The 25,272-nt window shown below is 36.0% G+C and overlaps 2 protein-coding genes across 7 annotated transcripts in view; one reads left to right on the plus strand and one right to left on the minus strand.

Moving 5' to 3' along the window:
* Positions 1 to 25,272, plus strand: part of UTRN (utrophin) — a 368,969-nt gene that overhangs the window by 322,932 nt on the left and 20,765 nt on the right. For 4 of the 6 annotated variants that reach the window (XM_062641830.1, XM_062641829.1, XM_062641834.1 and 1 more), the window contains 8 exons: positions 3,459 to 3,544; positions 7,702 to 7,859; positions 10,282 to 10,448; positions 12,906 to 13,017; positions 20,565 to 20,701; positions 22,275 to 22,313; positions 22,550 to 22,615; positions 23,940 to 24,005. In XM_062641830.1, the coding sequence (XP_062497814.1) occupies positions 3,459 to 3,544; positions 7,702 to 7,859; positions 10,282 to 10,448; positions 12,906 to 13,017; positions 20,565 to 20,701; positions 22,275 to 22,313; positions 22,550 to 22,615; positions 23,940 to 24,005 (831 nt within the window). Of the gene's footprint in view, positions 1 to 3,458; positions 3,545 to 7,701; positions 7,860 to 10,281; positions 10,449 to 12,905; positions 13,018 to 20,564; positions 20,706 to 22,274; positions 22,314 to 22,549; positions 22,616 to 23,939; positions 24,006 to 25,272 lie in introns of those variants that run through there. The other 2 variants (XM_062641831.1, XM_062641832.1) reach the window with 2 other exon arrangements.
* FBXO30 (F-box protein 30) overlaps positions 5,733 to 25,272 on the minus strand; it is a 330,989-nt gene continuing 311,449 nt past the window's right edge. Inside the window, exon 5 of the transcript XR_009969095.1 lies at positions 5,733 to 5,744. The gene's annotated coding sequence lies outside the window, so the exon portion shown is untranslated. The remainder of the gene's footprint in view (positions 5,745 to 25,272) is intronic.

Here is a 25,272-nt window from a genome sequence, read left to right on the forward strand (position 1 = left end):
CCCACTACATTATTCCTCTGTATATTTTCAGTGCACTCTCCTACCATGCCTGGAAATGATGCATACCTTTTAACACTTATTTTGTCAGGTTTAGAAGTTAAATTACTTCTGGGTTCTGTGCTACCTCTTGACTGGCAGTGGGTGAAGGCATATAAGCCAGGGCCTCCCTGAAGCATATGCAAAGACAACAGAATCACCTAAAAAAGCGTGGATTTGTTTATTACCTCCTTCCCATCACCTCTCTTTGCTTTCTCCTTCCCTACTAGAACAATAAAATTACAGTTCATTTGAGGAAGGAGAAGAATGTCAGCATCGCACTGTATGGTTAATGAATCCTTAGACTTTGTATTGCCTGTGGAAAGAGGGCTCACATATATCCAGAGGGACAAATGGACTTTAGTAAACAAGAAAAGCACCTGTGACAAGCATCCATAATGGTTTTACCATATTTCATTTGGAGATAGATCAGAGGTCAATAATGTGCCATTTTGATGCTGCCTTTCACTATTGTATCAATGGAGAATGAACAGCTTTTAATAAAGGTATAATGGTTCACACTTCCCTTTATCAGGATCAGAGCAAAACATATCTGAGCTGCTTCAGGTGGTCTTATCAATTGACCTTTTAATGGCAAGCATGCTTGTATTGCTGTAGTGAATCTAAGTGGTGTGCTGGCACTTGATTCTAAATACTTGACTCATAATTTTTTTATTAATTGAAGAATTAAAAATTTTCCTGAACTTTCCAGCTATAAGGCTTTGATTTTTAAATGTTATCACACACAGCATAATTAGATGGTTGTGCTGCAGTCAGAGACACCCTGACAGACTAGAGAAAGAGCTCAACAGGAATCTCATGAAGTTCAATGGAGAGAAATACTAAGTCCTCTCCCTAAGGAGTAATTACCCCATACACCAGTGCAGGCTGGGGGATGACTGGCTGGAAAGCAGCTTTGCAGTAAAGTTGAACATGAGCCAGTAACATGTGCTTGTGGCAAAGTAGGCCAACAGTGTCCTCAGCTGCATTAGGAAAAGCCTTCCCAGCAGTTCAAGAGAGGCAGGTGATCCTCCCCCTCTACTCAGGACTGGTTAGACACATCTGGAGTGCTGGGTTCAGTTCTAGGCTCTCCAGCACAAAAGAGACATGGACAAACTGGAATGAGTCCAGTGAAGTACCACAAAGATGATTAAGGACTTGAAGTATTTTATGTATCAGGAGAGGCTGAGAACTGGGACTTTTCAACAAGGAGAAATAGGTGTTTCAGGGGGATCTCCTCAATGTGAATAAATACCTGATTGGAACAGTAAAGAAGGTGGAGCCAGGCTGTTCTCAGTGCTGCCCAGTGACAGGACAAGAGACAATGGACACAGACAAAAAATTCTTCTTAAACATATAAGAAAAAGTTGGGGTTTTTTTTATGTGAGAGTGATCAAAGTGTTCCACAGTTTGCCTGGAGAAGCTGTGCAGTCTCCATCCTTGAAGATATTCAAAACACATTTGAATATGATTGGGAAATAGCTCCTTTATCTGACTGAGCAGAGGCATTGATCTAGATGATCTCTGGAAGTCCTTCCCAACCTCAGTGGTTTTGTGGCTAAGATGGACAAATTTAAACCATTGAATTGGAAGTGTCAGTGCTACAGTTACAGGCTGTTGGGGAAGGAAATCTTGGTTTTGGTGTGCCATTTTTTACTGTGTATATAATTCTAGTGCTAATAATTATCTGTTTCCAAGAAAAAAGCTAGTGGGAAATATGTTGCTCTTTAGAAGAATGAAATATTGCAGGCTTTGTAATTCTTTTTATAATTTATTGAGAAAATTGATTTTGTGCAAAGGAAGTTTATGGCAGTCCCCATAGGAATCTGCTGAAATCCGGAGAAGTTTGAAGCTTCCATATATGTGCCCTGACCTGCACAGGGCACATATGTGGCCTGTTAGCTGCAAATTTTTTCTGAGCTTATGCTTTTAACAAACAAATGCTGTAGTCAGTCATGAGTTAAATCAAAGCTGAATTCAGCTTTGTTTTTCCATTGAATACAAAGTTAAAACACAGACAACCTTACACAGAACTTCATCAAGGCTGCAGAATGAGCCATTTACATGTTAAGGTGTGCCAGAATGATGTAGCATCAATGACTGAAAAAGGTAATTCAAAGCCAGGATTGAATGTGTGAAATAGGTGGCACTTTCATAACATTCTGGAAAATTGGGTCCACATTTTCAAGCTAGGCAGTAAAAGTAATGTGCATTTTTTATTAATTTGGCAATAATTTCTCTGTACCTCTCTTCCAGCTTGTGGAATGGAAAAGATAATGCTGTTTGTTCTCACTAGATTAAGTGATGATTGTGAAGAAAAATGCATTAATATCTGTAAGGTGCTTAGCTAATTTACTGGGAGCCCAGGAGTAAATGAATAATTTGTATTCAGCCCAACATTTGTGAAATAAATCAGACAGCAGACCATATGTTGAATAGATAGGACAGAAAGAGATATCTAATAACCACTCCAGAAGTAAAGGATATATCACTTTTGCATGACAGAAAAGAACAAAGTAATGTTTGTGGCGATACTTACTGGTGAAACATCCAAATAACTTTTAAATGCAGGGTCTGTGTGTAATATATACAGTTTAACTACTATTCTTATGATTTATTTTTTTTGGCCATGTCTCATCTAAAGACAAATTGCATCATGGTTTATGGTCTTTGAAAAAAGAAATTATCAGATCTCTTAAGAATGTGTTTCTGCACTCATATTTTGAACTTTAAAATTGTCCTTTTCCATGTGCCCTGGGTTTGTTGCTTCAATACTTTTTTGAACAGTGTTTGTATTGCAGGTTTAAAATCACTTATTTTTGTTACCACTTACTTGTTCCCAAGTAGCTTAAGGCTTGATGTGTAGTGGTTTGGTTTGGGTTTTCTGTTTGGGTTTTTTTTTGACATGTTGGACAAGATGAACCTGCAGTAACATTGTTTAAAAAGAGCAACAGCTCCACATTAATTACTGCATGTGGTTGGCTGTTTATGTCTTGGTATACATGTATAGTAAAGCGTTTTAAACATAAAAGGAAAAAATAAAGTGAAAACAATGAATTACTGTGATATGAATACATGGTTTTATTTTGCAGTCATGTTTCACACTGTGTAATAGGCTTTCCTGCTGTGTGCTTGTGTATATTTTCTCTGTATTCCACATTATTAAATCATATTGAGAGCTTTAGAGAGCTAAATGTCTGCCCTTTTGGAGTAGTACATACAGTTTTGATGTGTAAACCACTTAGAAGGCAAGCTGAGCTTTTTTAAGGGAAAAATTCTTAATGTGATTTGTAGTGTTAATTTGTTTTGAGATTTGAAGTGCATTTGAAATAGAACTCACCAATGCGTTTGCATTTTTTAATAACTTGAGTTGGAATGAAATAAAATTAAATTGTATTAAATTCTTATCTTTATTATTTCAGTGGCCGAACTGGAAAAATTCGAGTGCAGTCCCTGAAAATTGGCTTGATGTCTCTTTCTAAGGGCCTTCTGGAAGAGAAATACAGATGTAAGGAAGAATGTATTTTATAAAATGCTTACTTTATATAATTAAGTCATGCACTATGACAAAACACATTATAGCAAAATTCGTAGTAAAAAATTTCTCATGCCTGTAGCAAGGCAGTTTTCTTGTAAGTAAAATAGAGTTGTTGTTTTCATTATCATCAGTGAGAGAGAAAGTAGGATTTATATCCTGATTGGAAAGTATTGATGTCAATTATGCATTGTTTAATGCATGTTATTGCTCTCCCCAAAAGCAAGGAGAATGTAACCACGTGGAAGCTAGAGAAGTATTCTCTTTGACTGATTCTGTTGTCTTTTGTGCATATGTATGTTTTGTTGAGGGAAAAATCAAGCAAGTCAATGTTGATTGGAACAGGTGAACATGTCAGATAAGGCAAGGAAATACATCAAAATTCAGCAGTCATATTTTGTGATCTATGGGAATGATGATCTGAACTCTGAAAATAGTTTTCCCAGTATGCATGCTTTCTGCCAGAATTGCACCATGAAAGTTTGTATTATGTTGATTTAAGTAATTTTGGAAGCTTGAGAAATTCTGAGTAATATAAAAATATTTCAAAAAATAATTGCAGGAGCTGAAGAACATTCACATTGTGGCAAACACCGCTGGCAAAAACAGAACAAGAGATTAAACACTATGTAAAAGCATCCTAGATGGACAGTTACATATTATCCACATAATCTTAAAATTGCTATTCTTTGAAGTAGTTACTTGACACATTGCGTAAACACATATAAATTATATAGAGACTGTGTTTGCCCTGTACCATTGGAGCTCTGCAACAATTTCATCTTTCCTTAAAAGCATTTGTAGGTAATCTTGTAATCTTAGCTATGTACATTGAGCAGAAGTACAGGTATCATGCATAAAATCATGTTTTGGCCATCTGATTGGCATACTGAGCCTTTGGGGTTTTTGGTTTCTTTACATCATTTGATGTATCTGTGAATAAATCCATAATTAAAGGAGCTTGGCAGAAATACCTTTGTTTAGTAATGATAATTCAGGGGGTAATCTGCCTTTTGGTGTGAATTAAAAGGTTTTCATAAAATACAGAAATGAGGTTGTGGATTACAGAATGATAATGTGCAAAAAGATGGCTCAAAAAAATAAAACTGTGAATAAACTCAGTAAATTGCTATCAGTAATGAATTAATATACTTGCAGTCACTGAATATAGATACTGAAGCAGAACAAGGAGATCATGAGGTCAGATTCATTATGTTGTTGCTTTGTGTCTAGTCGTAAAATAAAAATGGTGGTTGCAGTTTTGTATAATCTGTGTTAACGCACAGTGGTCTTTTTCCTGAAGATTGCTGTAACAAGTCCTAAAAAATTGTACAGAAAAAGTCTCAGTCTTTTTTTACCAACTGATCATAACTTCAACCTGAAATATATCTGAAATTGAAAGGGTTCCTCGGCTTCTGAAAGCAGAGGATTAATAGTCAGATAAAGCATCCTTTATTTGTTATAACTTTTGACGAGTGGGCCAGGCTATGATCAGAAAGAAATTTTGCCAAAGGAGAAAGGAAGTAATGGTGTCATGTACTGGCTGGTGGCTTTGCAGTTAGCATTTCAGGGTCCTCTGGCACAGGATGTGTCACAGACTGATCTTTGGTGTGAGCTATGTTGCTTGTTTTGATTTTGTCACACCCTACTACTGATATACTGTTGAGAGAAACTTTCTCATATCATAGAATCAGCCAGGTTGGAAAAGACCTTTAAGATCAAGCCCATCCATTTTAGATCTAAAAGAGAAAACTCTTAACAGAAATGATAAGTGTTTTCAAAAAAAATAAGTCACTTGGAAGGAAGAACAATATCCCCAGATATGGGTGCTTAATACAAATTTTAGTCACTCAATTTTAGTGGTCTCAAATGTTCTGGGAAGGTAAAAGTTAATCATATCAGCAAGTGTTTCCATCAATAAAAAATGTGTGTGTGTGATTAGTCACAGCAGGTTTTATGCCTAATCATGCAAACAGTAGACAAATGATGTCTCAGAGTGTGAATTTCCTACGGGACAGCAGGAATTCTATTCTTCCCTCCCTTTTCTTCAGCTTTAGAGGCGGAGAGATCTCAGTGTGTAATAACTGGGAACAAGTTTGTGTGCATTTCACTCTTACCTGGACTCCTTTCAAATCCAGAAAGCCCAGACTGGCAGCAGAAACAGAAAACACACCTGGAGTTTTATTTAATGTATTTAATGTATAGATTTGTAAATTTTTGGGTCATATAATTTACTGCATTAAAAATGGATTTGGGGTGAAAGAGGGCTACTTCAAGTAGCCAAATCTCAGCTGTAAAGCAGTTCAGTTTCCAAGTGATGTAAAACATCCTTGGAATGTAATTTTTTTACTGTTATGTTTATGTTCCTAATTTTCAAACCACTTGGAACTAACACTGTGATAGTGGGAAAAAAAAAAAAAAAAAAGGAAAGAATGTGGATCCTTTTTTTTAACAATTCAACATAAAATGTGTGTGTGGACATTTCACTACTATCTTATTGCTATTTTTGAAGGAATCTAACAAACTTTTCAGCATTTTCAAGTATCCCCTTCTATACCAACCAGTCAGTACGTTTTTTAAAGCTTTTGCAATTGAAATCCCATTGGCTGTCATCCTCGAAATACAAGTGTGAAGCTGAATTTGATTTAAGATTAACTGATTATTTTTACTTTTTTCTTGCTTCTGTTTTTTTCCTATGGCTCAAAGCTGGATAATCTTTTCTTTTACTTCCCCAGTCATTCTTTTTGCCCTTTTGGTAGAGTCCCATATACAGTTTAACATTTATATTAACATATTTTATGTATAAGCTCATATATGTATGTACATATTAAACTCCATTTAAGAGTTTGTGACTTCTGATGTTGCTGGTGGGTGATGTATGAGGTCCCTTTTCCCACTGGCATGAGAATGTTTGGGTGCTCCCTGTCAGAGGTAAAATGAACTCTTCCTATATGTTTGCCACTTGAGAGCTGCTCTCACCATGCCTCCTTGGCCAAGGAATATCTTGTGGGGTAATTTAAGGAGGTAGGACAGAAGGCAAAAATATTTCAGCTTTCCATACCTTTAGCCTAGGAGCTTCTGCTCCTGTGTGTCACATCAAAGGCATTGAGTGTTACTGGAAAAGAGGATAGCATCCATGAACTCCTTTGCATTTGGACACTCACTAGTTATGGCACAGCTGCCAGTGTTAAATTTTGTTTGTTTTTTAAGTGGAGTGTTTTGGTGGAGTTTGAGCTCTTCAAAGGTATTTGATTTCCTACTTGGATCAGCCCTAGCTAATCACTTTCCCTATTTCCTCTCCTGCCACGTAATTTTTTCCTCCTTTTACTACTTCTCCAATCAACCCAAGTCTTAGGGCTTAGGAAATGATTTCATCTTCCTCGCAGCTAAAGCAGTTAATGAATTGTTTTTCTGTTAGCGCCTGTTTCTGCTGGAGACTGATGCAAACACAAAAAATGAAACGGGCTTTTATTTATTTTTTTTTTTCTATCAGGTTTTTCAAACTAACACTTAGAAACATGAAAACTATCCCAGCTGCAGCTAAAGAAGCTAGTCAGGACCTGGGTTTGCCAGATGAGCCTGCAACTATGCAGTACTTGTTCTGTCACTGTTGTTTTCTGTGGGGCTTTTTTCCTCACCACTGGGCGCTCAGATGCTGTAGCATTGTTTGACTAGTCAAGAAAAGGGCAAGAAAAATACAAGAACCTCTAAAACCTAATTCAGTCATCTGGATTTCTCTTTTGTGAAAATCCTGTCTTCTGCCTCAGACTCCTTTGTCAAGGTAAAAAGTATGACCAGACTTCCTGAAGCACGCTGGCAAAGCTTGACTATTGCTCCAAATGAAAGGCCAACCAATTTACACAGTATAATATGAGAGTTTCTCTTGAGTGTTTCTGAACAAAGCTTTGTTTTGCAATCAGAAGTGCAGTCAGACTGAATTTTCAACTTTCATTTATTTCTAATCTAGTAATGGTTATTATGGCAGGAAACAGTAGGGAAAAAGTAGGGGAATAGTATAATTTTCTTTTTTTTTCTTTTAAAATTACTTAGAGCTTTAATCCAAGCCAGCCAATGAATGCCATGTATACATGGAAATTAAATCGAGCTGGTGCCTCTTGTCGGTGTTGCAGATCTCTTCAAGGAGGTGGCAGGCCCCACAGAAATGTGTGACCAGAGGCAGCTAGGCCTGCTGCTTCACGATGCTATCCAGATCCCACGGCAGCTTGGGGAAGTGGCAGCCTTTGGTGGCAGCAACATTGAACCCAGCGTACGCAGCTGCTTCCAACAGGTAAGGTAACAAAGACCTTCATGTAAAAAAAAAACCCTCTCCCTGAAGTCTTAAGATTCATTTTCACATGCTGTTAAAATAAGAGATTAATTTAAAAATGTCCACTCAGATTTGAACAGGAATAAATATGCTCCTGTAACTAAGTGTAGGAAGTTATTGTGAAAATGCCGCTGTTAAAAGATGGTTTATGATTTAGGAGAGGATCAAACAAATTACATTTAGCAAAAACATATATAAATCCTTGTGGTTTGACAATATTGGCTGCTCTAAAAGCTGTTAAATTTTGTAGCAGCCAATTATCCTGCTTTGCATCGTTCAAAGCAACCTGATACTGTGAGAGCAACGTGCTTTTCCCTGCTGGAACAAGACATGATCTCAGCAGAACAAGAGGATGATGTTGATAGTAATTTTTGTCCTTGTGCATCAGAAAATTATTTAGCATTATTTTACTGACAAAAGAGCTTGTGGTTGCATGAAACTTCATGCATAGTCTTTTATATATTGTGAGCCTTTATGCAGCAAATCAGAACATGGAATAAAGCTTAGAGCCTGTTGTTCTGCTCCACACTACATGCAGGGGGTTAATTAGGCTGCAAGGAGTGTTTCTGTCTGTTTAAAGAAGATGAGAATTAAAAAGGGGATGTAATGAAACACAACCCAACTCAGACTTTGTCAGGGATACCTAAGGCTCCAGCTGTTTCATAGAGATAACTATACTGATTGTGTTATTTCTGTGAAAGTGGCCGATTTTGAGTATTGTCAGAAATTATGTATAAACTAAAAATTCACTATGGCATATATAAAACTACTGATTTTAATATTTCTGATTTTATTGAATCAAGCACTAAATGTTATAGTGAACTTTTAGAGCATTTTTCTTTTGGCATTCCTTCATAGACATTTTTACATTTTCAGTGCATTGAAAAAATCAGTTGTAGTAACTTTATTTTTTTTTCAGAAGTATTAGATTTACTTCTGGACTCTGAGATGACTAGAATTGGAAGAGCATTTGTCCAGATAATGAGTAATTTGGTAGATATTTGTGGAAGTTGGTTTCACCCATTAACCATGTAAAACTTCCCCTGAGGTTTTAACATTTCTGCTTCAGAGAATAAGGGATGGTTCTTGATGTATCTATCACTGGCCTCAAGTGGCTCAAGTCATAGTGAAATAAATTATTCATTTGCTAGTGGCAGGCTTTTTCTGTCACAGAGGAATGATCTTTATATCTCTCAAGGATCTGCCCCATCTCCCATGCTGTTCAATTATGGGTGAGGGGCACTGGAAAGGTAGTGTTTAATTACTTTAAGTGATATTATGATTATACTGATGATAAGGTTGCATCCCTCATGTCACATGAATAGCTCAAGTTCAGTCCCCGGTCATTAGAAGAGCATAGAGAAAGGCTGGAGCTGCATGACAGTTATCTCAGACTAGTGAAAATGGGTATTTTGCTGGTCGGGAAATCAGTGGGGGATTTGTGTTGGGTTGGGTTGTTTTCATGCCACTCCCTCTTACCAGCAAAATTTACTTGATCTAAGAACAGGTTAAAAAGCTTGATGTTGCTTCTTGTCACATGTTAACATTTGAGAATAACTTTCATTTTGTGTTCTAATACTTCCAGTGAGTTCAGAAAGATGATGTCTGTTCTTACTGCTGACATTATATCACAAATGCATTTGTGAATATAACACCTTTACACGTAGCCTCCTCTAGTGGTTGCAACTTACAGAGAATATGGAAGCATGTTTGCTTCTTAAAACAATCATGCTAATACTTTAACTGTGCCATATTCTTGCAGTGATTTCCTATAAGTGGCAGATTTCTTTCTCATTATTTATTTAGGTACCTGTTCATTTTGGGGGGGGGGTTTAATGTGCTGTCTTGAAAGAATACTGTGGGGTCAAACCACAATAAAAAAAACCTGAATGAGTCTCATGGCAATTAATAGACTTTACTGGCTTTTAGCAGTCTGGCATAGATTCTAACTCAAAAGACAACCTGTCTGAGCTGCAGAAAATCTTTCCCTTTCATACTCCCTTACTTCTTTCTCAATTCCTTTCCTTCAAAGATGGCTTTACTATGGACTTCATTACTCCTTTATTATGTGCTCCATCTTTGTTACCATCTGCTTACTCTGTCACAGCCATATCTGTTTAGTGCTCTATGCTCTTACTAACTTGTTTTCTTTATCTGAATTTTGATTGAGGCTTTTTTCTTGTATACTGGAGCTGTTTTTACATTAAGGTAGCATGGAAATGATTGACACAGGTGGTTTGATTTTGTTTGGGTTTTGTTCTTTTTTTTGGTTGAGTTTGAAGTGAAATCTGCTTGTATGTGTTCTTTGGTTTTGTTGTTGTTTTGCTTTCCTTAATTTGAATGTGGGGTTGTTGGTTTTGGTTTGTTTTTTTTCTCTCCACAGAACCACAATAAGCCAGAAATAACTGTAAAGCAATTTATAGATTGGATGCGTTTAGAGCCACAGTCTATGGTATGGCTACCAGTTCTACACCGTGTGGCAGCTGCAGAAACAGCAAAACACCAGGCCAAATGTAACATCTGTAAAGAGTGTCCAATTGTTGGCTTTAGGTAAGAGGAGAGGAATTGGGTGCAGAACTTCTCAGAAAATATCCACACTTTTAAGTCTTCAAACAATTACAATTCTTTCTGTTTGTTTTTCCACAATTTTCCTGCTTTAAGATGGGATCTGCCACCCATGGCGAGGCCACAGTTTGACATGATATATTCTGGCTCCTGCAGTACCACTGTTAGACACCCAATGGTCCTTTTACTGACCAGTATGCAGGGCAGGCTGTCATCAGGTGTTCTGGCATTAGTGGAACCAATAGATAGCAAATGAAGTATAAATGAACCCCATGTGTTCCATTAGTGCACAAGAATAAAAGGAGCTGATCAGTAAGAAAAGATGTGTCCTGTCTGCCTGCTCTTTTGCGTAAGGCTTGGGAAAATAACTCATACCAGGCAATATTAAACACCCTTTAACACCAGTCTTTCCTTGCTTAGCACAAACATTGATATGTTACTGTGATGAGACTTGCACAGTTCCTGTCTAAACAGTATCTAAAACATAATCAAACTTCCATCTGTTCAAAGGGAGCTGTGCATTCTAAAAAATAAACAACTGAAACTAGGGATATTCTCCATGTTCCTCTCCTAAACAGTATAATTTAAATATGAATTATCATCATCGGGCATGAGATAGTTGGTACCCTTAGTACTGTAACAACTAAAATGCATTTGTGGATTGATTACTCCAGTGTATAAATTAATTTTTTTTTTAAACGTCACTGGCTTTTTCCTCTGCTGTGGTCATGCATTTGAGTGCATTATTTAGGAATGATATAAAGCAGGCTTTCTTGTAAGTGATTGTAAAACCTTTAGATATCTAGGCAGATGAGGTAAGTTTTATTCCTCATGCTTTCTGTTTCTCCTTTTTCTGATGTTTTAACTGATAACAATATGAATTCTAAGGTCAGGTTCATGTCATCTAGCTTTAGGCATGCAGACATTAGTCTGATTGAGCTAGCAACCCTATTCTTTTTCTATAAATATAGATATGTCAGTACTTCCAAAATAATGTTCCAACTTTGTCACCTGTCTTAAGAGGAGATGAAATGCTAAATGCTCCTATTTTGCTTAATGCTTGAGGGAGCATAGGGTGACAAAGATCCAGCTCAGATATCTTTTAGATGCCTAAGTTGAATCTTGTATGTTCTGAAATATTCTGTGTGAAGAATGAGGACAAAGAGATAGACAAGAAGAGAATGAAAGTCAAAGGAATGGCTAATTTTAAACAATTTCTCCAACGTATTTAGAGATCTGCAACACCAGAAGCATCTAGCATCTTAGCAGAAGGTAGATGTGGCCATTTAATAGACAGGCTCTGAGTAAAGATTATAAACAGTTGCATCAGCATCCTTAAAAGTAAATCTTTACATTTATAGACACACATTCTCTTGCAAAACAAAACATAAAACTCATCTGGGGAAAAATGTGGATTGGTACTGAAACCCTGCTCTCAAGAAGCAATTTAATTTAAATTTTAACTTTTAGTAGCTATTCAGTTTGGTTTAGTTAGCTCATTTTAGTTTCATACAAATGATATAACCTCATCCACAGAACATCCATAACATAAAAAACAGTGGGTGGAATCTGGAATGGAATTGTTGCTTTAGTCAGCTTTTGTTTTTAAAAAAATCATGTTCCTGGTGGCTGTATTTAACACAGAGGAATACTGGATAAGTTTGTAACCTTGTTCATACATACGCATGCTCCTAAAAAAAACAAAGGAAATAAATGTAATTTTTAAAACTTATTTTTATGTTATTTTTATAATTCATGAATTCTCAAAGAGTTTTATTTTCTGAAATTTGTTTCAAATTTCTGAGCATCAAAATGATGTACAAACATTTAAGCTTACTGGTAAATGTAAAAACATATAAATCAGTCTGGTTTATGTATGTTGGTTTTTTTTTGATATACCATCTGAATACAAAAGAGAGGAAAAGAAAAACTAAGGCAATATAGTTTTGAGTGAGTCTGAACCTTAAAATTATAACTTCTCATGCTCCATCTATGAATCTGATGCCTGTAAGATTTTCTGCTGTAAAGCAATTTGGGCAATAGATGATTGACATTGGCTCTCTGTATGGCTATAGGAGGCAGGAATTTCTTTTAAATACCCAAAGAGGTGACCTGTTTAGTGTAGGAAGTTTGTGTGAATTGGATTAAGAGGGCTACAGGTTTCCTGTGTTCCACGCAGCTGCTGCAGTGGCACCACTGCCCCTGGGCCTGCAGCTGTGGTGAGTGTTGCCTGTGCCATGTCCTGGTCACACACACACACACACACACTTGAAGGTGCTTCCTAAACTAATCCCAACAAATTCACTGTGTCCTTGTGTCGCTGCTGCTGAAAAGCAGATGATACCTTTTCAGAGAACAATTTGCCTTCTTGAGGCTTAGTAACAAGTAAATATTAGAACTAAACTTAGGCAGCTCTAATCGCTTTGTTTAATGTCCCCATAGGTACCGGAGCTTAAAACATTTCAACTATGATGTCTGTCAGAGTTGTTTCTTTTCTGGCCGTACAGCAAAAGGACATAAATTGCATTACCCAATGGTGGAGTACTGTATACCAGTGAGTACAAATTTATTGACTGTTCCTAAGGGGTTGGTTTTGCATTATTTGAAGTCTCAATGCTGGTGTTTTTTTTCAGTCTTCTGTCACCTAGATGGTCTGCCAGGTTTTCTTTTTTTGTATGTTTAGTAGAGCCTGTCTTTCTGCCTTTCTCTTTGGAAGTTGTCAGGGACTTTGCTAGTGCTGCTGATTTTATGTGGGTGGTGTGTGGATTATGGGGGAATGGGTAGAAGTATCCACCTCTGAGAGAATTTGAAGTTTACATTTGTTTTGTAAAAGCAAAGCTGAATTATTAAATATAATTGAAGTACTTGTATACTTGTACATGCAAACACACTCTATCGGTGCGAACATGTCAGAGGAAAGGGACTCACTTTACTATTGCTATATCATAGTAAAGAATATTTAATATTCTACTAATGCACTTTAGTATTTTTTAAGGTGCGTGATCTTTGCTTTCAAGTTCAGCATTTGTTTGCCTCGTGGTTAGAAATATGTCATGTTTCATTCTGCTGAGTAATTACTGTTTAGTGGGATATCTAAAAATTGGTGTGTAGCTGGGGGAAAAAAAGGAAACAGAATTGACAGTTTCTAATCAAAAATGGTGTGGGAGGTTTGCTAACAAGAATCAATTTTACAACACAATATTTTCCTAATGAAATTTCAGACACGATTTGATACTGATCGCTTACTTGCCTCCTTAGCCAATGTAACCCAAACAATATGAGCATGTCCAAGACATATTTTTCTTAGATTCATTTTTTTTTTTCTCCCTGTAAAGTTCTCTCAAACCTCATCTTTAGTTTATGTCATGGTCATGGAGCAGAAATGATATTTTTTACTGCCTATAAGACACAGAAAATTCAGAAATGAAGGTGTAAGGTGTGTCAAGATAGATAACGCTGCCAGTCCACAGGATAAGATACCCTTCCTGTTGCATTAGTCAAATACAAAGATTCATCTGGTATGGAGTATGGTACTGTCCCTAGAAAAGGATAGCTTATTTCTGGTAACTCTAGGTTTTGTCTAGAAGTAGAAGATTTGATATCTGAGAGAAATTTTCAGTCCTTGTTAAACATGTTCACATCATGTAGCTGTGAGCCATTTCATTTACAATATTGTCATTCATACAGAAAAATATGTTCTGGAAATGGTTGGAATCCCCTCTGTCCCTGGGACTAGGAACAGCTTGTATTATAATGAAGATTTCCGTTACTGCTGCAAAAAGAATATAGTTTTAAAGCAATATTAAGTGCAAAATAAGGAGACATAAGGCAAAAGTCCCTTCTTTCCATGAAATATGGGAGGGATGAGGTGAATCCACTATGGAATATTAAAGGGAATAAGATAACATTCTTGATTAAAGTGAGTGAAGGCAAATATATAGGACGTAAAGGAAGGAAATTGAGGCTGTTTAAAGTAGAGCAGAATAAGAGATGGCATATAATTTAGGTGACACATAAAATTAGAGGTCCAGCACTGACCCCTATTAATTGGGAAGCTTAAGATGGGACTTTATGGGAATTTTTCTAGGGTCCTGCTGGAAATATGCTCTGCTAGCTCCTTATATGCCTGTTAAACTTCCATAATCAATACCTACATGCAGTCCATTTTAACAAATCTCATCTGAATTAGGTTTGGAATAAAGAATTTATTTCACAGAAAGAATCCATTGTTTTTTGTTATCACTATTTGTAATAATGTTCTACATTTGGTGTACTTATTTGTTGCTAAACCTCTCCACATACTGAACTCATTTAATGCAAGATTATGTTTAAGAATTTCAGTGAGTTACTAGAATAGCTTATGTTTAAATGGAGTAATGTTCCAAAAATAGCAAGAGAGCTGCATCTTTGGAGAAAAACCAAAATAAAATAAAAAGAAAGTACCAAAAGCCGATGAATTGTTCCTTAGAATCCATTATATTACAGTACAGACAGCCTGAATAGGAAGAATGCTCTCTTTTCAGCCAAATTAAAGGCTGTTGGTGTTAAAAATGTTACTTTTGTGGTTGATGTTGCAAAGCAGAGTACAAATACATGTACTTGTTTTTGTGGTTGATGTTGCAAAGCAGAGTACAAATACATGTACTTGTCAAACTGCATTGATAAAATCTGGTTTCTCTTTCTTATTGTTAAGATATATTAATGCATTAATAACAAGAATACTAGCAATAATTAGGGAAAGAAAAAGCATCCCTGGTTAATAAAGCTGTCATTTAGAACTGAAGCTTAGTCACAGATGGAGGGAAGTCATTTTAATTGTCTTCAGGTAAGCATTTCAGTCTTAGTGTATAAGGGAATTTCTCAGAAGGTCAGTTACATCTACTTAAATTTGAAAATTTATTTGGAGAAGCTCTAAGGAATCTGTTTTTAAAATTAAATTTGCAAGGGGACAATTCTGCATTTAAATGAGTTTAATGATAATTGCATCAGGTGAGAATTGCTTCATAATTTCAGAATAGGACTGTTTGCACCAGATATATGTGTAGTTATTGCATCCTAATCTGTAATGCCATTTAGTATTCATCCTAGCTTGCAGTTTAGTTTTCTTGATGCTGGTAATGCAGAAATTCAGTTATATATTTATTTTCTTTATCCCCATTCAGGATTTAGAGATGGGTGAGGTAATGAACTGAAAACATTACTCTCTCTAAGTAGTAGAAATGCAAAGTCATTGTAGTTATTTGTAGGGTTGGTTTTTTTTTCACCTTTAAATATGCTTTCTCTGAAAAGAAGGAGAAAAAGGATTTCTAATACATATTTTTCAAAAGATGTGTGTAAAATTTTTGTAAGATTTTCCTAGCATCTAATTCAGGAATACTGTGACGTAAGTACCTTTATGATTTATTTTTAGCTTTTTTGGAATGAAAATTCTCTCAGTTCTCTCAGTAGTCGTACTTGTGTTATATCAATGTGACTTTCTGTACCAATGGTCCTTTGAATTTCAGATGGAAATAGTTACTGCACCAGGTTTTTTCTCCAAACTGTTTCCACTTCACAACTCCTATATTCTACAGTAAAACTATAAATGTAGCTTTTCTGAGGTAATGTACAAATATCAAATCAGCAGTTCTGAAAATTTTATCATGGCGAGTATTCTTATTTCCTGACCTCAGTATAAGTATAATAAATTTTTGTAGTTATGTACCACTACACTCACCTGGCACAGCTCCTTATTTTGGGAGCTGTACTTTTGTAGCCTTTCTATACAAAATGATGGCAGCAAAAGTTAGCCCCTTCATCTTCCAGATGACCGGAATTTTATTTCCCTGAAAGAGCTCAGAATGTGAGAGGCAAAACATCAGAAATTATTGCTTGAATGATAGCTCACCCTAGACTGAAAATTTCTTTTCAGGCACAATAAAGCTTATCTGCAATAGTGCCTGTTAAGACTTCTCTTCTAGGTAAGTCATCTGAAAATTTAATTGCTACTGACATCCAGAGAAGACGAATACATTCCTGAACATTAAGTGGCCTCAGTATTTTATAGGAAACAAACTGACATAAGTAAGTCAGTAGTTTCATCTTGACGTGCTTATCAATGCATGTCGACCAAGCATGTCGCTTCACTGTTATCAAAATGAGATTGTTCTGTGGGGAAGATGAAAGAAAGTAGCAGAGATGGCTGAATCCCACTATTTTGCATGAGGAACATTGCTTCTAGCTGTGGAGTTCATAGATTACCCTTTTCCTTGAGAATAGCTGTGTTGTCAGAGTAGTCTTTGATATATAGCAGCTGGGCAACGTGCTTTCCTCCAAGTCTCATTCTTATGGTTGCTTGGATAGCTGGCTTATATGATCAGCTACCCTTTTGCAACTTTTTGTTAAATTCTGAGATAAATTAGTTACTCTTGGAATTACAGCTTGCTTTCATTGGAGAAAACTTAAAAATGGACACACAGTTTATAATCAATCTCTCCTCTTGGTGAGGAATTGCTGTGAAATGCCCCTATTTAAAAGTGGTCACAGAAGGATAATCTTCACAATGTTGTACAGGGCAAACATCACTGATGTGGCAGTGACAGCCATAAATACAGTTGTTACATCTTTTATAACCTAATTTTTGTGATATCCTCTCTCATGCATCTAATTGAGGGATGTTAGATGCTTTGTTGAATGGGAATGAATGTATGCCCTTAAACATGTATTGAAGTTATTGGTGAATTGCATTTTTAAGCATCAATTAAAAACAAAAAATAAGAGGAATGACATATATGTCTTTTTACATCTTACACTGGGGAGTTTGCCAATCTCCATGTGGTACCTAGCTGACAGCTGCTTTAAGAGGCAGCTATCATAGCTGTGCATACTGTAGCTCTTACCCAACATGCATCTAAGAATTTTGTTTTCCATCAAGAACAGTCAGTCTTATGGTTCAAATTATACCAAACGTTACAGATAAATAAAATGTCAGGAAATAAAAATATGGAGATATAAAAAAAGGTGCTGGTTTGTTTTTTAAACTGCAAACATTAAGATTTACCAATGAATTTGAAGAGTATCAAATTCAGATATCTATTATTAGAGCTTCTATTGAAGAATAAACTAAAGCCCTTTTAAATGGAATCTATGTAATTTCTAATTCTATACTCATGTATATTAGAACTGCTCTTTGTTTTTATGTTAGATGTGGCATAAGAAATGTAATTAGGAGAATGATGACTTAAATGGAAGAGTAGTCTCAAGTAGGTGCGGTGAAACAAATGGGAAATTGGTCTGTCATTATCACTTCTTATTTTTTATTTGAAAAAAGATTATAGTGAGAAATAAATACAAGTCAAGGTATGATAAATATTGTATATTCTTTATTCACATATGGTTTTATATTTATGTTTATTATAATTTTTATATTAAATATGAGTTAAATTAGAACTCTAGCTGGTTTATTACATTCTTGGTGGTGCTTTTTTCTAGCAAAGATTTGTTCTAAAATATTAAAAATGTATGCTGGTTTTTTTTAACTTACATATAATAACCATGCCTCAGCGTTTTGTTTTTCCCACTGCTTTCCATGTAAATCCCAGTTTCTTAAATTTGTAATGGTTTAGAAGGAATTTTATCTGGTTTTAAGTTGTGACTTACATCTCCATGTATGCCTGGCTGGTATAATGAAGAGTGCTAATGCCGATTTGTCAGTTGTTACAGATTTTTGCCTAAGACTTTCCACTACAGATGTTATTTTAGTTACTTATGTGTGCCAGCCATGGATCTTAGTTATTCCTTCCTGAACTTTGTCTTGCTCTAAGAGCTGACATTTTAAATCAAGTTTGAAAGCATGGTCTTTGGCTGAAATTTTCAGTGAAGGAGATGATATTTTCTCTTTGCTTTTCAAGTAATCATGTAGCATGGTGGTATTTGTGCTGTCGATTTGTGTGGAAATAGTAAAGATGTCATGGTATAAGGAAGTGTACAAGCTGCCTGTTGGTTTTAATTTAGTAGATGGTGCCTACACAATAGTGCCTGAATATTCATTTTTGAAAGTAAAATGTTGTAGTGCATCTCTCTTGGCATAATTTTGGATTTGATTATGTGGTGTGGTTATATGCAAAAAAAAATAGACTAAATACTTGCAGAAGCTGCATCTTAGTTGCATGTGAATTAAAATAGTTCCTCCAAATCTGCTGAAATATCACTGGTTAGTATTTATTGTTGTAAGCAAGTGCAAATTCATATTAGTTTTTCCAAAGAACTGGGTCAGGCTGTCGTACCAAATAACGAATACACCAGAGAAGAAGTTTGGCAGCTCGCTAGACATGTATTTCTATAACGCGTAGGTACTAAAACTTTCATTCCTTGGCCTTGGGACAGAGTTCCATCTGCTGAAGTTACTGTTGCGTGAGAACAAGCAGCCCTTTGGGCTGCCTCGTGTTCCTTGTTTGGATGATTCAGTGACTGGAGCAGATGCTTTCTGAGAATGATTTTGTGAGCCTTCCCTGAGTTCACCTGTATTAAAATTTGGGGGTTCAAATGCATCATAGTCCCAAATTTTCTTAGTGTGCTTTTACTTGTTAAAGCCTCATATAGGAAGTTCTTACCAACATCGGTTTGATTATCTGCTGTTTTTATTGCTCATCTGATCTGCATAACATAGTTTGTAACTGCATACATTATACATACATTAAAATATGTAGGTGGCATTTTTAAGTTTTGCCAATGAGAATATAATCAGAGAATAGTTTGTCTGCCCTGCTTCTAGACCTCTTAGTAGTATGTCATAGAAAAAAAATTACAAAAATGAGGTCTTTCACGCTGTTTTCCCTATGGATATCCATCCACTTTAGCATCCTTTTTGTTAACAGGCTTCTCCCAAAGCAGAGGGTAAAGAGAGACAATCTGTAGTTTGTTATGGGGTTTGGGCTGGAAATCTATAGAAGCCATTGCATATCTTCAGCCAAAGCAGGAGGTGAATAGCCACTTTACTGCAGTTGCAAGAAGAAACATTTAAGAGTAGCTGCTACATGTGATGGGGACCATTCTGTTTAAATACTCAGTACAGTCTGCAAGCGCATAAACTTTAAAGGCATGCTATATTCCTTCCTGCAGATCTCTTTATTGCCTTTTTCACCTTGTATTTTATGCCCGCATGTTTTGCTTGTATCCCTGCTTTTGTAGCAGAAGTTAACTGAATAGTATTACCAAAGCAATGCTGCCATTATTGTTGTGATTTTTTCAGTTAAATTAATTTTTAAAGCAGTTGCATTGATTTTAATTCTGTTCTAAAGAACAGAAGTTCATGGGTAGAGGGAAGGGATGGAGCTAAGTGCTCAGTTTTGCAAGCGGCTGTATCGTTGTGGATCTGTGAAAGAAGCTGTTGGGGTTTTGGTGTTTTGTTGGGGTTTTTTGGGCTTTTTTTTTTTGTTGTTGTTGTTGTTTGGTTGGTTTGGTTTGCTTTTTTGTTTTTTGTTTGGGGTTTCTTAGGGTGGTTGGTTTTGTTTTTTTAAACCAAGCCATTACTGTTAGCTGGGGTTTTTTTCAACAGAGCCATTAACAAGTTTTTCTGTGCGTGGGGTGAGTCACAAGCTTCATGTATATGAGTAATTTGTCAAGATTTCTTTCAGTGGTATAAGTGTACCACTGAAACTGGCTTTCAATGGCTAAGTGTATCCCCTTGTATCTGGCACTGACTTGTCTTTTTTCTGAAATATGATTTTTTCTGAAATACGATTTGTGTTGTGTAAGACTGGTTATAAATATTTAGCTTAAGACTTGAACCCGTTTCATTTTTTTCTCTTAATTTATTATCTAAGTAATTGGCAATTACAATGCATTTATTGGAATTTGAAGCCTCACTGTTTTCTGGTAGAAGAGGACTTGTAAATGCATTATTATTACTATTGTACCATATTTCAGGACACTACATGGCAGGGGGGTTGGAAGTAGTTGATCTTTAAGGTCCTTTTCAACCCAAACCATTCTGTGATTCTATGAATTTTAACATCATTAACATTTTGAAGTTTTTTATTGTATCCTTTTTCAGGACAGTAGCTCATTAGTATATCAATGCTATTTAGCAACGTTAATTTTAATTTCTTTTACCTTTTTAAGACAACATCCGGGGAAGATGTACGGGACTTCACAAAGGTGCTGAAGAATAAGTTCCGGTCAAAGAAGTATTTTGCAAAGCATCCCCGACTTGGCTACCTACCTGTGCAAACAGTATTGGAGGGTGACAACCTGGAAACGTAAGCTTGATTATAGAGTAATTGCTTCTGGGGTCACTGGCTTACTTCATTAAAAACAAAAAAATGAAACCCAAGAAATAATCAAGAGCAGTTGTAGAGCCTTGTGCTGTATTATTTTCTGCTAATTGCTTTGCATTATTTGCAGATCTTCCCTGTTTTTTAAAAAGTAAAATGTTTTATACTTTATTTTTTGTAATCATTTTATCATAAAGCCATGGACTTCGGCAGGTAGACTGGGCTGAATGGCTGGTTTACAGAGAATTTTTTGTGGAATCTGGGCTTTTGGAACTTCACTGCTTATTTGGTTATGTCAAAGTCCCTGGAGTTAGAAATCTCTGAGCTGATTAGGTTCTTACAGGCTTCAGAGGTATAAGTGGACTAATAAAAAGGAGCACTCTCAGCATCTCCACAGTATTATTTATGGTGCTGGCAGAATTACTCCACTTGATTAACTCATTTGGTAGTTGTCAGCAAAGGACACTCTTAAAAGAGCAAAATTAAGATGTGTTGACACGGTGCTAGAAGTAGTTTCATGGATTTGACTCTCCTTGACATCCTGGAGTCTGCAGTACTCTCATGTTCCCTGAATATACCACTGCTTAGCTAGCAACAGTCAATGTGAAGCTTCAAGATATATGCTCTGCTTGCATGCAAAAGCTCAGTGCCATTGTACACACTTTGTTCTCATGACTGGAGGACTGTGCATTTTATTTACAATTAGCAAACAAAACCTGTGCATTAGCAGTTTCAGAAACAGGAGGAAGTAATCTGAAAGCTGGCATTACTGGTGGCCTGGCTTCTAAGGGAGCAGCGCACATTCAAATGTTAAAATGTTACTCAGCAGGGCAGTCTTCGGCTGCCACCAACACAGGAAAGCAAAGCTGCTTTGTTGTGATGAAAGCTTGCAAATGACTCCAGAAATTGGAATGTCAAAAATGTAATCACAGGTCAGGATAAAACTCTTTTGGTCCAGTCATGTGGGAAATATACAGATAAATTGCCAGCATCATGCTGAGGAAACTGCTGATATTGGTTCTCTCCCCTGCGGGTGGCAAAACTCAGTAATACATTCCTTTAAATAAAAAATAAAGGAAATTAAAAAAATCCTAAATAGTCAAGTGTCAGAATGTAATATAATATGCATTTACCTCTGATTTTTTTTATGCAGAAGGAAAATAAGCACTGATAGCTTTGACTTACGGTGGGGGTTTTGTTGTTGTTCCTCACACACACACACAATGTTTTTATTTTTAAATATATTTTCTGATTAGTTTAAAATGAAAGCTCTGGTACTTGAGCAGAATTGAACTCATTATGTCTTAGGAACCAATAACACAAAATATTATTTTTATTTAACAAAACGAAGTATGCAAGTCAGTCTCCTGTCTCTCCATGATACATGACAGTATCTGTTGCTGTCTCTTTTGGAGGTCTGTTGTCATTGACAATCTAGGTCGTTTTCTGCTTAAAATATTTTATGTTTCTCCAGCTTTCTCTTGCTTAAATGGCACTAAAGTTTTGTTTCATAGTTGCTTTCTTTTTTTTTCTTTTCTTTTTTTGATCTTCCTTACAGTCCTATCACTCTCATCAGTATGTGGCCAGAGCAATATGAGTGAGTATGCAGAGCCTCTTTCTCTGAAAGCTTAATATACTGGTTGTTTTCTTTTAGCTGAGTTGCAACTAATCTGATGTGCATGAGCTATAGGGCATGGCTGACCCAAAACAATAACCCCCTCATCAGTATTGTGAATTAATTTATTTGTCATCAGTCTAACTTACTTTAAATATAATGTTGTTTATATCATGAATTGCTTCAGACATGTTCTTTTTATTTTTTTTTTTAACTAGTCCTTCTCAGTCTCCACAGCTGTTTCATGATGACACACACTCCAGGATAGAGCAGTATGCTACTAGGTAAGAGATGCAGTGTCTCACCAATAAATTGCATTTTGTGATTGATTCCTGCAGATTTTAATATACCCTACTAGTTGGACATTATTTATTAAAAGGATACAATTCTCTGTAATCAGAAGTAAAATGTTTTTGTATCATTAATTTCTGAATGAAGTCATAATAAATGTAAAATAGTTGCATTAAATCTGTTGTCTGTTATCCAGAATTGAAAATGTTGCAGAATTACGTAGGTGACTTGTAGGCATGTTACTCTGAACTAGATGTGTTTGAGATGCTTCAAAGCAGAGATGATCTAAATGGCCCTAGTCACTTAGAAGCTTGTCCTTACCTTCAGGGGAGGTGTTGGAGCACAACATCCCACCCCAGCCAAGGTAGGACCAGGTGATCAATGCAACTTCATCCTGTGTGTTGCTTTCATTTATCATCTTCCTTCAAACCTGAAGAATATTAACAAATGTACAGATGTGCACGTTTTCTCCATGCTAAAAGATGACACCAAAATTCCCAATTCTTTAGGGCCTTGCACACTGCTTTCAAAAAGAAGTTTAAAGATGCCTGTAACAATGCATAAGACACTTGCAAAAATACATGTGCATTTAAGATATCTTTATAGTAAAGGAAATAGCTCTGTTTGGTGCAGTTTAATATATGTGCACATCATTGAGTGTTACTAGATTTTTATGTATGTATCTTACTGTACGTAAGTACAGTAATCTCTCTTTCCTAGAGACCTGAAAAGACAGAAAAATTCTGCTGTGATTTTAAAGAGCTGTATGGCTTTATATATACAGTGTAATAATCTAGTCCTTTTAGATTAATTTCTTACAGAACAAGGAAGCATAGGCAATGACTCTCTGTAATTACACTGTTTTTTGTGTTGGTTTCCAGGACTTGTCTGTCCACAGTGTGATGTTATTTGCCAAGCATAATTTCAGATGTTGCATGTGCTATATTTAAAAAGTATTCATCCTTTTTTGTTAGTCCAGCTTTATAAAATTCAAAAAGAAAACCATCTGTGAAAACATCTCTTTAATTTTACCGTAACGGTTGTGGTGATGCTAATCATAATTATACTACAGCTAGAAAATATACTTGTTCTTTGTTGTTTGGCAAGTAGAATTAGTTAATCATAGTACAAGTTTCTCATAAAAGTCCTATGGATTATAGGTTTTTGTCACAAAATCTAGGAGTTTATTCTTATTCATATGTACCAAGACTGCCGTATCTGAGCTGTTTCTAAGCAGAACTGGTCTTCGCGCTGCCTCTGTTCAAACTGTGCAGCATGTTTGTTCCCTGAAAGTCACAGTCTTTCTCTTCCTTTCAGGCTTGCACAGATGGAAAGGACCAATGGCTCCTTCCTCATGGACAGTAGCTCCACCACAGGAAGCGTGTAAGTAACTCATTAAGGCTGCCAGGAGCTTTCATTATAGATGCATGGTACAAACTTCCTAAATTGTAACACAGCACCTCCTTAGTCCCAGTGACAATAGCTAATAAGTATGACCACAAGGATGCCTGCATAAATTTCATTATTCCAAGCACCAATTGTAGAAATAGGTGGTGTTCACTTGATGTTGTAAGGGAATTCTACATTTGTCAACCATTCTGCTTCAAAAGTGTGGCTATTACATGTGACAGGAAAAAAGTCACAGCTCTGTAAGTTCTAGTTGGTATTCCTTTTCTGCTTTTATTACAGCATAAAGAAAAAAATTCCTTTGTCAAAGTGGACAGTGGAGTGGGTCAAAAGGTTCTGCCCACTCCCATGACAATTTTCGCATTGAAAAATAAATCATCTACAATTTGAAGCTTCTGCAGAGCCTGAACAGTGCTGCTGTTACTTGTTTCTATTTCATTTTGCTGGCTGCTGATCATCTCTTTATACATGGGGATATAAACACAGTCCTACAATAATTTTATCAAGGCTATTTTTTTTTTTTATTACATGTCACTTTTATTCTAAAAACTTTCATTAAAATACATTGATGAATCTGGGAAGCACAGAATCCTTTGAATTACTGATGAATTAAATATGGGATTTTTTCCAGGGTAAAAATAAATGAATGTTTTAACTTCACTGTGTCATTGGTTTTATTAATAAAATCAGCGTAGTAGGACTCTGTTTCTTTTAATTTATTAGTGAATGTCATCATCCTTTTATAGAGGAAGCAGGAATTGTTCAGTTTTAGTTAGAAAATGCTTGTGTTCTCAATAATGTTTTCATTTACTTTTTAAAATCGAATAATGAAATTATTCTACCTATGAATGTACTAACAATTTGTGATTTAAAGTACTTTGCTTCTGAGAAGCACATGTGACCACCTTTAAATGTTTCTTCTTTCCTGCTTACTTAACTCTATTTACATAACTAATTAAGCTTTTTCCATGTGTAACTGGTTTTATGTGTTTCTGTCGTTGGTGCGCTCATCAGTGAAAGAAATGCAGCCAAAATATTCCCTTTTGAGTTCCCTTCCAAAAAATACCCGCTTGGGTTATGGGATGGTTTCATCCCATACTGTCATTTGGCAGAAAAGCTGAAAACTTCAAGGCAGCTAAGTGCCCATATGCTTGATTGAGCTGTTTATTTTGCAATTAATGAGTCTACTCATACACAAAGACCAAACAACCATCCATCCCAAAGGTAGAAGGGGGGTCTATAT

The sequence above is a fragment of the Pezoporus occidentalis genome, unplaced genomic scaffold (genome assembly GCF_034315485.1).
Source record: "Pezoporus occidentalis ecotype Australia unplaced genomic scaffold, CSIRO_AGI_Poc_V1 ctg7, whole genome shotgun sequence".
Taxonomy (NCBI): Eukaryota; Metazoa; Chordata; class Aves; order Psittaciformes; family Psittacidae; genus Pezoporus; species Pezoporus occidentalis.